This window comes from Perca flavescens, chromosome 15, assembly GCF_004354835.1.
Source record: "Perca flavescens isolate YP-PL-M2 chromosome 15, PFLA_1.0, whole genome shotgun sequence".
Classification (NCBI taxonomy): Eukaryota; Metazoa; Chordata; class Actinopteri; order Perciformes; family Percidae; genus Perca; species Perca flavescens.
The window spans coordinates 25,357,570-25,370,977 of NC_041345.1; the positions used below are offsets into that span (position 1 = coordinate 25,357,570).

General features: G+C 39.9%; 1 protein-coding gene across 16 annotated transcripts in view; it reads right to left on the reverse strand.

The window, feature by feature from the left end:
* Positions 1-13,408, reverse strand: part of rbfox1 (RNA binding fox-1 homolog 1) — a 363,925-nt gene that overhangs the window by 18,554 nt on the left and 331,963 nt on the right. For 11 of the 16 annotated variants that reach the window (XR_003694410.1, XM_028599614.1, XM_028599615.1 and 8 more), the window contains 2 exons: positions 12,974-13,106; positions 8,486-8,525 (listed from right to left, as the gene is read on the reverse strand). Coding sequence is in view for 15 of the 16 variants with exons in the window: in XM_028599614.1 (XP_028455415.1) it covers positions 8,486-8,525; positions 12,974-13,106 (173 nt within the window). In the remaining variant the exon portion in view is untranslated. The remainder of the gene's footprint in view (positions 1-8,485; positions 8,526-12,973; positions 13,107-13,408) is intronic. The other 5 variants (XM_028599626.1, XM_028599624.1, XM_028599625.1 and 2 more) reach the window with 1 other exon arrangement.

Genomic DNA, 13,408 nt, shown 5'->3' on the forward strand with positions numbered 1-13,408 from the left:
GTATCACATACATTTCACAAACATTTCATGTGTAAAATATGATACTTGATATGCGATATATTTGACATGTGAAACTACTATTTCACATTTGAATTTTCCAAATGCAATACAATCATGCCCTTATGTGTGAATTCATTACATCTGATAAACCACACATGCCAATATGTGATTTGTTTCACGGGTGATTAAAATGTGAGCCACCAGCGTTAATTGTCCAAACATGTACAGTAAACAGTGTACCTCTGTGGTCCTATGGCCCTGTCCCAGTGTTGGTATACATTTAAAGGTTTACCTAATCTGTTTATGCATCTGCAAGATTAATCAACTAACCAAAAACTGTAAAAAAGAGGCTGCTAGATTATTAAATATAATTATTAAAATAGACACATTAAACTCCAGAGCATTGCTTTTATTTAATTTGTTCATGTATTTAAAGCTATTTTGATATGTTGCACCCTTTTAGTGAAGATTGTCATTTTGAAATGTGGTGTTTTAAAGTGCAATAGAACTTATTATACTTATTATGTTTAGAATAAACTAGTGTCATGCTTTTGAAAATCTGAATTTATTTTAAAAAGTGGCTGGAATAATGTGAAGGGCTGCATGTCTGTTGCATTACTTTTGTTTTTGAAAATTGACTTTTCTAAACAAATGTTACAATTGAAGTCCCATGACTAAACAAAAAACTTTGAAAACTCAAACCACAATCAAATTCAGAATGAGGATTAATGTATGGATTTTGAGGCTTGGGAGGGGAATACGGCGAAATCCTTTGAGACAGCAGTATGACCTAAGATCTTTTGAAAGGTTTTTCTTCATCGATCTCTGCACTCTGAAGTAGTTTGTGAAGAATGTAGACATCTCAGAGGCAGAACCAAAGAAGAATCACTACATTTGAAATAAGAGATAACAGTTTCCTTAAAGTATGTTTACCTGTATTTACTTTTGAGAACCCACTGAAATCAAAATATTCCCTACTTGTTTTTTTACAATATTAATTAATGAAGCATTCTGTGTGCCTGCTTTGAATGTTATCAGCTAATTAAATAGGCATTATCAGTTGTTGGCCCCACTCTACCTCCTAGTTGGCTGTTTGCATCTATTGGTAAGCTGGATCACCCATCCGCGCCAATATGGGATGCTCAGCGTACTGTTCACCTGCGGCGCTGTAAGAGGATGTAGTATGAAGAGCAACATGGTAAGGAGTGGTGTAAAGAGCGAAACTCTGTGTAAGTAGGCAAACAAAGGCAAAAGGGGGCTTTGCCCCCTCAGATGTATTTTCTGCCCCCTTGTTTCAACATCTATAAAACGTACAAACACAACAACACAATTACTATCAGGCTACAAGCTCTACCTCCATCACATGGGGGCTTTCAACAAGGCCTATAATAACAATGTAATCCCATCTGGGGCAATATTTGACCGTCCTCTCACATCATTAATAAGTCTGACTTTAGCCCTTAAAAAAAACACTGGTAGCCTAGCATCGCGTATTGTTTACTTGTCTTTTGACAAGTCGGCTGCATTATCAGAAGCTACAGCAAGCTAGATTTGGACATTAGTGATGAAGAATTGGATCAGGGGGAGAGATCAATGACCCGTCATTTTAATCTAATGAGGAATCCCTCAGACGCTGGATGTGACAGGTGCCTCAGTTACAGTCAAGCGATAGCCTACACATCCTAGTTTGCCTCTTGTAACCTTAGCAGTTTCTAACATAAGCGTAACGTTACTGCACTAGCTAGCTAACGTTAAAGTTATTATAAATATTTTATTCTGTAGGTGTCGGCTCAACCATTACGGGATGGAAGTGTCTCCAACCAGGAGCACGCACTGGGAGAGCGCAGTCACAGCCGTGTGTGTGTGTGTGTGTGTGTGTGTGTGTGTTTGAGCTGTAATGTTAGTAGTTAGTAGTCATGAACTGACTTTTAAATAGTTACTTATTATTAAAAAAATTGTTAAAAATGGACAACTCAACTCCTTCAAGAAATGCGATATTTGCGAGTGCTGACCCTGTTGCGGCAGCGTGGGTAAAGCCTCGGTCCCTCGCAATTTTTACCTGCCCCCTTAGTCATTTTACCCTGGCGCCGGGCCTGTTGGGTTGGGTGGGTCAAACAAACAGGACTTTCACAGGGAGACTGGTGTTCGTGTTCCCTACGAAAAGTAAGTCAACTTTCTTATGTAACGTTCATAACTAATAATAATACCATGAATGTAAGAATTTTAAACCAAACCTATCACGGTCTTGCTCTGTGGCTAGAGGCCTTTGGACTTTTTGTTTAATATCAATCAATCAATGAAAATTTATTTATATAGCACTTTAAAAGTGCTTTACAGTAAAACAATAAATGAATACATAAAAGCCCTAAAATACAAAACTCACACGACCCATATAATACAAGTACAAACAATAAAAATCCATACAATGAACCAATACGATCAGTGTAACCAAACATGAATTGTCAATTTCAGTTTTCAAAGACCAAAGAATAAAGATGATGTGTTTAAGGGCGCCCGGATAGTTCAGTTGGTAGAGCGCGTGCCCATATATATATATATATATATATATATATATATATATATATAGGTTTACTGCAGCAGGCCCGGGTTTAAATCCGACCTGCGGCCCTTTTCTGCATGTCATTCCCCCTCTCTCTCCCCTTTTGTGTTTTCAGCTGTCCCATCAAATAAAGGCCTATAAATGGCCAAAAAATAATCTAAAAAAGAAAATATTGTGTTTAAGGCCTTGTGAGTATTTCTTTGGCTCTTGAGGATTTTATGTTTTGGGGATTCATTCAGTCAGCCTGCTTTTGTGTTGCCAGTTGTTTTGTTCCCTAAGAAAACCAAGTAACATTAGCTTTAGAAACGTTAGAATTCACACCAAGGGTTCCTGACCAAGTTAACGGGCTTCTGAACCTATTTAATCCATACAGTATCAATGAGGCGGACCACCACTGATAATGCCATGTCGATGGAGTGATAACATTAGAAATGGGTGCATTAATGCAGGTTTTTTTTTAGTGTATGTGGAAACTGAGAAGCTAGCTGTAGCAGTGTCTGTCAGCACTAAGTCACGCTGTAGTGCTGACATAGTATGACGACAGCATTGTTTAGCGTCAGCATCGCAGTGACATCCAATATACTCAGTAAATCCTGCAGTCTCCAGACCTGCCGGATCAGTTCCCTCTGCACATCACAAGTACAAATGACTACACACCGACTCACGTGGACTCATGCACACACAGGACATGCCAGCCGCAGTGATCACATAGAGCAGTTCATGGTCAAATTACTGCATAAATAAATAAAAAACAAGAGAGAAAGATGTTTTTTTTTTTTTACAGTTTCAATACAGAGACAAACCGCAAACATTAAAGCTGCAGTAATCAATATATTTACTTTTTGTATTGACAACGAATCAAATCTGTAATGTTTAAGGTGTTACTCTTTGAGAGAATAATCACCAACCCTGGAGATGTTTAGCCTGTCTTATCTCACCGTTCTGGTTTTATAGCCTGAAAAACACCAACCGGATTTCCAGCAGCAGTAGGCAGCAGGCAGCTCTGATAAACCCACTGCACTTGCACTATAAATAATTGTAGATTGTGTCACCGGAATAAGATACTGCACCAAGGTACACTGGATAATTTTGCTTTTAAATCAGGGCTGTCAATCAATTAAAAATATTTAATCGTGATTAATCGCATGATTGTCAATAGTTAACTCGCGATAAATCACAAATTAATCGCACATTTTTATCTGTTCTAAATGTAAAGGGATATTTTTAAAATTTGTAATGCTCTTGCCAACATGGGAGCGGACAAATATGCTCGCTTTATGCAAATGTTTATTATTGCAACAATCCAAAACAATAACAAATGCTGTCCAGAATATTCTCCAGAATAACCTCAGAGGTACTGCAGGCTCAGTCAGAAAATCTGCTGATAGCACAAAATGGTAAACTCAAGCCCATCAAGCAACAACAGACGGGCACATTGACCTGAGTGGAACATTACTTGGTGGTACTAACACAATGTAGTGTCCCACTTTACACTAAACATCCATTTTTTTTTTTAAGCAACTCAACACAAAACAATGGAGCTCGTGCATTACAGCAACAGACAAATTGTACGCTGGTCAGCTAAATGTAACAATGTCATGTGACAATATATTGCATCTAACCTCACATGTGGGAAAATAAAGGCTCATAAAAACATCCCTGTCTACTAAGTGGGATCAAAACAGGCAGATTAGAAATAAATAAAGTGTGAGATGAACTGTGATGGCTCGGTGGAGGCTATGCGACCCAAAGCATGTGGTCCATTGAGAGTTGTCTGGTCACTGCAATCATGCTGCGTGCACTATCAGCGGTCAGCGTGCTGACTTTATGTTCAGTGCCCCGCTGTCTGGCTACTTGCAGAAAGTGCTCTGTGCACGCATCTGGGTCAAAATAATGTGCTGTGACCCCCGAGGTTAACTGATTACTGAGAGAAGTCGAGTCTCCAGTGAGTGAAGCAGTGGTCGCATCGCTTCCCAATTTCCCAAACTACGGAGCGGCCCGAGGCCCAAATCAGAATACCCGTGCTTTAAAAAAAAAAGAGTGGCGTTAAAAAGAATTTGCTTTAACTCGTTAGATCGCGTTGATTTTGACAGCACTATTTTAAATGTAAAGTTTATTTGAAAGGTATACTGTACAACTAATGCAATTGACTGTACATTGTACATTTAATATACTAAATGTTATCTAACTCACTAATAATAACAATTACATAGCCAAATATATAATAAATTAAATCAAGGCCACATAATGACAGGTTTAGGACTTGAACTTCTTTGCTTGTCCCGAGTTAGGGCTTAACTGTGACTTGCAAAACAATGATTTTCTCCCCTGAAAAGTTTGGTTTTGCTGTACAGGACTTGCAACGTTTCGGTACTTGCTTATACAGGGTTCATACGCATTTTAACCCATCATTTTCCATGACTTTTTGGCAAATTTCCATGACTATGTGTTCCTGAAAATGGCAGTCGACATTATACAAAACAAAATCAAATCTGTGTTAAAGTTTACCCTCAGAGGTTTAACTATAAAATTAATGACAATGTATGTGGTTCATAGTGGGATTCATAATATCGCTCCCCGAATAGAACGTTGAGGTTAAGACGACGTGAAAATACATTTATTAATGACATATTATTATGTTATTATGGTCTTTTTAGGTTTCCAAAACCTTTCCAGGCCTGGAATTTGCATTTTTCAAATTCCATAACTTTTCCAGGTTTTTTCAAAATGTATGAACCCTGTTATATGTTCCCGTCTACAGTGTGTTTCTTTCTGCTGTATACGTGTCGTCTAATTAAAGTGTTTTGGCTCTTTGCATGTTCAGACTGTATTGTGGTGGAGTTTTGGTCTTGTTTTACTCTTTCCATTGTTAAAAATGTAAGGAGTTATATTACAGCTTGGTAGTGTTTGTGTTTCCATTGACAGCCAGTAGACTGTTGGCTCTAAATGGCACATGGCGGAGAACCCCTGCCTTAATTTATCATAAAACAAAAGGCATTTTTCTTTCTTCCAGGCTCCGTGACAACTCCAGCACGTCTCACATCATTTCACCTTCCACCCTTCCATGCTCTACGACTGAGACAGTGTGTCTGTCCTGACATGAGCAATGTATTATTACCACTATAAACTGTGGAGGCGAGTAAGTGATACTTAGTGCGTGTGATGATGGGCCGTGGCAGGAAGATGAACAGGTTGGCCTGTGAAAGTCACCAGCCACTGTGGATTGTCACTGCTGAGTGAGTGACTAATGGCAACCCTACAGCTCAGTGTGCAGGCGTGTGTGTGTGTGCAGATTGTGTTTGGTAAGGAGAGTGAATAGTTGTTGTGTGTGTGCATATTGTCAAGATCCTTTGAACTAAAGATATCACATTTCAAGCAGCGCCAATGGTATGAAAGGGTACACACTTCCTGTCTCCTAAATGGGCGTGGCCTCGTTTGAAAGTGGAGGGAAGTGTAGAGTAATTTCATTATTTATTATTTTTAGAGAAAATCCAGCACACTGACCAGCAATAATTTATTCAGAAGAAAAATACAAATAAATTATTGCTTGTGTAATGGTCAGTGTGCGGGATTTTCTCTAAATAATTTTCATCTGCTACTTTTGATCATATCCTACGCACCTGCCCGACTAAAGAGGTGTGCAAAAAAGCTTTCCTACATTGCAATTTTTTAATATTAAATAAAAAAAAATATTTCCAGTTTATATTATCTTTTTGGATAACATTCAATATTTACACAGCTAAAAGACATATTTAGCATCACAGAGATTAGTTTTGTTGGGGCGTTCGAGATATGTGGCTTTTGAAGAATGGGTCCAATATTAACTTTGGTGACTATGGGGCAAAATAATTAGAATTAGCAAGCTAACTAACTAGCCAGCTGCTAAATGAAACATCTATCCACACACAGCTCAGGCTTAGCCATCGGGACAATTAGCTTTCCTACCTCAATTAAAGTCACTCTGAATATTTAAAGTGTGCAACAGACAGGCTTAATTTGACTAGTCCAACCTGACTCTCTAAGAGCAGTGTAAGGCCCAGACTAGTCTAAAACTAAGTTTAACTGGCCCCAGAACTCCTCTTCCTGTCTGTGCATCCATGTTCACTAACTTTTAGTACTTCTGGCAACGAGGTGGCCGACACTCATGCTCAAGCAGGAATGGTTGTCCACAGTACAACATGGCTAGGTAAAGCAGCAGTTTACTTTGACGTGTTGGAGGTGTGTTGGTTTGCTCTAAGCTAACAGCTCACTTCTTGTAGTATTCCTTACTGTAATGTTTATATCTGATCGAATGGCCAATTGCACTCAATGTGTCTTATTTTACCATGTTGTGTAAACAGATTTTTATTGAAGAACTGAAACAACTAACTTTATCTGTTAATTTAGTTACAAATACATTACATTTCCTAATAGCTGCTTCCCAAAATGCTATCCTTTTTATCTATGAAGCGATATTTAATTTTTGGTTACACTTTACTTGAATGTATCTACATAAGAGTGACATGACACTGTCATGAACATGTCATTAACATTATAAACAAGTCATAAACGTTTATGACATAATGCTTCTGTCATTAAGTGTCATTGGGTTTTTGTTATGACAAGTTAGGGTTAGTGTTAGAGTTCATGTGTCATGACTTTGTCATGACAGTGTCATGTATATGAGTAAAGTTTTACTTAATTTTTATTTCAATTTTTTTGTTGCCAAGATATAGAAACAGACGCTACATGTTCTTCTACTTTTGCATGATTTTATTTATTATCATTTGTTTATGGTACCACAGATGCATTGTTGTAATTATTATTCATTTTGTTCAAGGGGGTAAGCGAGTTTCTGGCAGGCATAGCTTCTATGGCGCCATTTTGATGCTAACAAGCACTCACCTACCATTAGCATCCCATTGACTGCCATTCATTTTGACGTCACTTTGACAGCGAATAACTTTACATCTGAACTCTATTTTTCCACTGTTTATTTCTAAAGAAACATGACAATGTATAAAAGGCTCCATTACCTTGTATCTCACATTATGGCTCCGTAGCAGACGTTTTTGTAAAAATAGGCTAACGATCATCATATCATCATCATCATCATATCATAACTACGCGACTTACTGTCGCATAGTAGAGGAATTACTGTATAGTGCAGGAGAAGCTGGCATGACTTACATTAGCTGTTTAATTTTAATTAATAATGTTAACTAGCATTTAGCAGTAATTAGCCCATGCGCATGTTACCTACACTCTCAGTCTCTGTAAGATTGGGAATGATTGAGATTTCTCTTGGCACAGCTACCAGAAGACTTACAACTTTCAGACAGGTTGCTCACGTCACATCTACGTCTTCAAGCTCAGCCCTCACCGGAAAAGTGCTTCTAATATCCTACACTGGCAGAACATTTTTTAAACATATTATAAAAAAGTATGCATTTACTAACACGTCTTTCTTTTGTTTGGTTAGACATGTGATATTACAGTTCAGGGGACTAACAGTGAATGGTTTGGCACACAGTGCACTGAAAGTGCTTCTTTCCATTTATTGAATCAAGAATTGATTCTGAATCAAATCATGACACCAATAATTAAAATCAAATTAAATTGAGAGACTCATAAAGAAGTCTAATTTTCTGTGTTAGTCCAGTGTGTTTTTTGCATCTGTGAAAAACGCTTTTATTTGCATCTTGGTTAGAGTGCAGCTTGTGCCTCGCTTACAATGCCTGATGTTACAGTATTTGTAGTCTATATATGATCTCTTTACTGGGGCCATGATGTGAACTGCAGGCTGTCACATGACCGGCTATCTGCTCACCCGGCAGAAAGTGAAGCCATGTATGAGTATGGAGGGTTGCATGTGCGTAGTAACAGGGCAGAAACCATGGAGATGGCAGTGTAGCATGCAATGTCATACCAGTAAATAATACTTACATAAATATCTGCACCATAAAATCCATCCTGGTAAACAACACTGCAGAGGATGCAAACACAAACAAACAGACAAACACAATAAAAAAAAAAAACATCCATATTAGTGCAAGTTGACATGCAGGCACTGGGCTAGCTACCAACCAACCCCCCATCTCCACAATCCAAAAAAAACAACCCAAAATAAAGGCATAAGAGAGGCAGAGGGAACTACTGCAGGCACCACTCTCTGCTGTCTAATGGCTGGGTAAGGAGGCTGGGAAGGTCCAAAACTCTCTCTCACTAGGTCATGTACAGTATTATACAGCAAGAGTTCAATCAGCAGCATTAGATTTATACTAAGGTGTAAAAATGTATATGATGATTTGTATAGCATAATAACCTAATGTAAGCCACTGGAGAGAAATGGGAGAAAAATAAATAAATATATATATATATATATATATATATACAGTATATTTATATAATATAATAAATATATTAATATGAAAAAACTAAACCCTTTGTTGTCTTTATTAGAAAAACACAACATTCGATTATTAATGCAACATCTCAGTCAGAAATAACAGGTCAGATAAAACTGAACATCTCCTCTCTGCTTTGGCAGCAGAAACGCTTTCACATTAGCTTTGACTTTTTATTTGACTCACATATTAATAATAGTTTGTTCCTCTTCAGATAAAAAAAAGCAAAACATACTTTTGATATTTCAAATTTATTTCTAGCGTTTCTACAGCTTCTTATTCTATGTCATTATATTGTTTACATTTCACCTTGTTGACTATAATGTGTGCTGTTGCAATAGCCAAATTTCCCCGCGGGTATCACCATTTCATCTCATGTCATGGTTCTCATGATGTCAATTATGATTGATCCAGTAGCTGGATTGGGAAACGCAGAGTAACAGAGCCAGTTTATCCAGGATCAGCAACGTTAGGCTCAGTGAAGCAGCTAACCCAAAGAGAGAAAACACTAGGTTAAACGCTCAATGGTGTTTTATGCCCCCAACGTCTCCTTCCAGGCAGCGCTGCAACTGTTGACTTCAAGGCACCTAACCCTACCCCTAAGCTTAACCCTAACCATAACCATTGCCTAATCGACTTCAAGGCAGCACTGCGACCGTTGACTTCAAGGCACCTAACCCTAACCATTGCCTAATGCTAGTGCAGCGCTGCCTGGAAGGAGACGTTGGGGGCTTAAAACACAGATAAACAGGTTGAACCTGCTCAAGTAGTTATAACCTAATGTTATGTACAGTATATTAACAATAAAATCTGATATTATTGGTGTGGGTGGGGGGTTCAAACGTCAACAAGAAGTAACGTCACCCAACATCGCTTAGAGCACCTTTAAAACAACAAAGAGAGGGTGGGGGTCTGGCTTGCTGACGACGATGACGAACAGCGGCTGGGTAAGTCAGCTTAACACAGCACAACCCCTCTTAGGTAGATAAGTATACACTCATCGAGGCCAGTTTAGGTCTCACTCTTAAATGAAATACATCACACAGGGAGAGAAGACTGGTTAGCCTTTAGTAGCTGTGTGTCTTTGTTATACGAGCCCAGGTTAGCTTAGCCTTGTAACATCATCTTGGAGCCACTTTTCCTGGCAAGCCAACACACCTTTCCAACTCACACCTCCAGTTTACAACTTAAGCTTTCGGTTATAAATCTGTAGTCTCCAAGCCCAAACTGTGATAACCCTGATGACATCAATATGACATAATTAGCATTATACAAAAAGAAAGCACTTAAAGGAAATCCAGGGGTGCATCCGAGTGTGTGTGAGAGAGAAAGAGAAGGCATTCCTCATCTGGCCTCCAATAAAACCAGCAGGGCGCTGCTGTCAGCTCTGCATTACGATGGAGTTCCATTTAACAAGAAGAGCTCCTTAGAGGACCAAGCTTCCAATTTCACCAGCCAATAGACTGGTCTCACACCATTTGTGCTATCTCTGATAATCAATAATGTCTCAAATGTCAAGGTGGCCCAGAGAGCCGTTTCAGTCATTAAAATGTATTCTGGGGGCCTGCAGCACAGCTTATACACATATTGTCTTATTAATATTTTATGCTGTCATGTCAGGCCCCCTTAAATAGATGAAGAAACATTTAATGAACACACACACACACACACACACACACACACAGCAAACTTGGTTTCCTAGCTGTGTCACAGGTTTTTATTTGGAGTCGGCTTGTCGCCACTTGAGACAGTTTTAATAAAAATACATCACGGCCCACATTAATAATTCACCACCCGACTGCCACCGGGGCAATTAAGTGGTGCAGCAGCATTAATGAAAGTACAATCTGTAGCACATATCTCTTTATCAAGACCATGCCCGAATGTTCACCCAAACACCTATCTTCCTTATCCTATGTGACACTTCCTCTGCGGCGCACAGTGACAGTGTTGTTGTGGGTGAAGCTCTTATTCGTTCTTCCAAAACAGAAAGACTTTGGAAAACAGAATCACCCACACATCTGCTATACATCTATCTTTGTTGGAAGGAGGTGTGTTTTGTATTGGGTTATTTCCATTTTATAAACTAATAAGTAATATATACCATATCGTGTTTGCAGCTGCTGCCGTGGTCCTGTTCGACGTCTGCACTGTTACTACTATTGTTATCATAAGTCATACCGTATGTTATGGGAGCGGTTGGGTTTGTTTGTTGTCTTCCTTGTCCTCTGTGTCTGTGTCCATGTTGCTGGAGCGGCTGAAAGTAGGTCAAGGGGCGTGGCCGGGCGATCTACCTACCTGCACGGCTGCTGGCTATCCTGCAATCTCTTTTTTGCTCAGCTGTTGCTGATTCTCTGATCACGGCTGCAGTATTTAGACCTGGTTGGAACCTGTCTTCGGCGCCAGATCGTTACAGCTACCTAAGTGGTAACCTGGCTCCCAGTATATCGTGCTCTTAAGTTTTTAACCTCGTGTTTTGTCCCTCGTGCTCCGCTTACTTGTGTTTGTTTTGGTCTTCTCATCCAGACCTACACCACTCGAGCTGTGCCTAAGACTGCTGTGCCGCCGGCCTTTCGCTCCTCAAACTTTCCATCTCCTCGTTTGGAACCCTGCGAGAGTTGTTTTTGGACACGCCACGCTCTGCCCACGCCGCTCCAGTCCTGTCCCCTCCACCAGCGCAGCTGACTGTCTCTGGCTGCTGAGTTTTTGTTTGTGACGTTCATTAAAGACATTCTAAACGTTTTCCTCCGTGTCTGTGTGTGGTACTCCGTGTTCTGGGTCTTAGCCACAGCCATAACACCGTAGTTCTATAATCTTTACTGTTACTATAATTGCCACTGTTTATCATGTCATTCCATTATACCCACTGCTATAATTATTATTAGTCACCCCTCTCTCTCTCTCTCTCTCCTCTATCAGGTTGCGTCAGAAGGCCACCCATCTATAGTCAGGTTCTGTCTGAGGTTTCTGTCTGTTAAAAGGAAGTTTTTCCTCGCCACTGTTGCACCAAATGCTTGCTCTTGGGGGGGAATTGTTGGGCCTCTGTAAATTATATTATAATTATGAAACATGAATTTATAATGATGACTTTATCAGTGCAACTTTCATGTTTATTTTAAATGCAATGCTTTCATATGCGGGTGTTAATAGCACTCATAAATGAGGCTTCCGCTTAACATGAAATCTGCGTGGAGCAATGAGGAGACTGTAATCTTCCTCACAATAATTGTAAAATAAATCATGTTTCATATGGTTTTCCATTGTTTGAGCTTTGACTGGAGCTTTTTAGCTCCGCCAACCGTTTATCGTCACGAAGCAACTCCTAATATTGACATAACAGTAGTGGATAAAAACTCACTGTGAATCGTATTTTCTTTTGTAATATTCTGGAAAGGATCACTACATTGGATGAAAATGTATTGACAAGTGTGAGCAGGAGAGAACAAAACTGCTCCCATCCTTAAATAGTCTCCCAGCCAGCCTCCTTAGTGTCAATTTGCTTGCAGTCATAAAGAGCAAAAAAAATAAAAAAGAACCAACAGAATAATGGCAAATCAGATCTGACTGCCCACAATCCCTGCTTGGCTTGTCTCCAGAGCATTCAGCCATGGAGGGTCAGCCAGAGCTGCTGCTGGGGCTGGGAAGATGATTTTTCTTTTCTTTCTTTTTTTTTTCATTTTCTTTTTTTGTAGCAACTGGGTAAACTCCAAAAGTGGTCACAAAGTGATGGACATCCCACCATAAACCCAGCCTCTCGCCACACACACAGTACAAGGCCGAAATTGACAATCATTTCCCATGAGTTCGTGCAAAGGCACATGTCTCGGAGCATGCCTGTTGGTTGATTCAGCATGCCGTGGAAGCGGTGGGGGGAGTGTGTTATCGCTGTGAGGCGAGGCTGGCATGCACCGCTCCGCTGACTCTCGGCACAGAGACTCAGGAATTGCCATTGCATAAAGGAAACGGAGAAGGAGAGACCAAAGAGGAAGAAATGACAACAGGACAAGATGCGAGGAAGAATGCTCACCCTCCGTAAGCTGGAATGTGGGGAGGCGGAGCCGCCGCCCTGAATGTGTTGTACACGGTCCGTCCTCGGCCTCTTAGGTGGGCTCCTCTGTACGCTGCTGCTGCACTGGCTGTTGGGTAGGGAAAACCTGGTACTGGAGAGAGAGAGAGAACAGAAAAAATGATGCACACCTTCCCTGATGTCACAAAATCCCCCAAAAAGAACGCACAATTTCCGCTTCAGTAGTAGCATTCAGTGCACGGTGTAGCTGACATTAGCATTTGAATTCTGGAGAGAATGTACACACAGCGTTCTCCCATTTTCGGGTGTGGAAAGAAATGTGAAGAGAAAAAAAGAACAAAGAGAGGGTTGCAGCGGAGTGGAGCCATTGCACTGGTGTTGTTATTAATTTATCATTAATCTTAATTGGGGACGACTGACACAAAGCTTAATTTG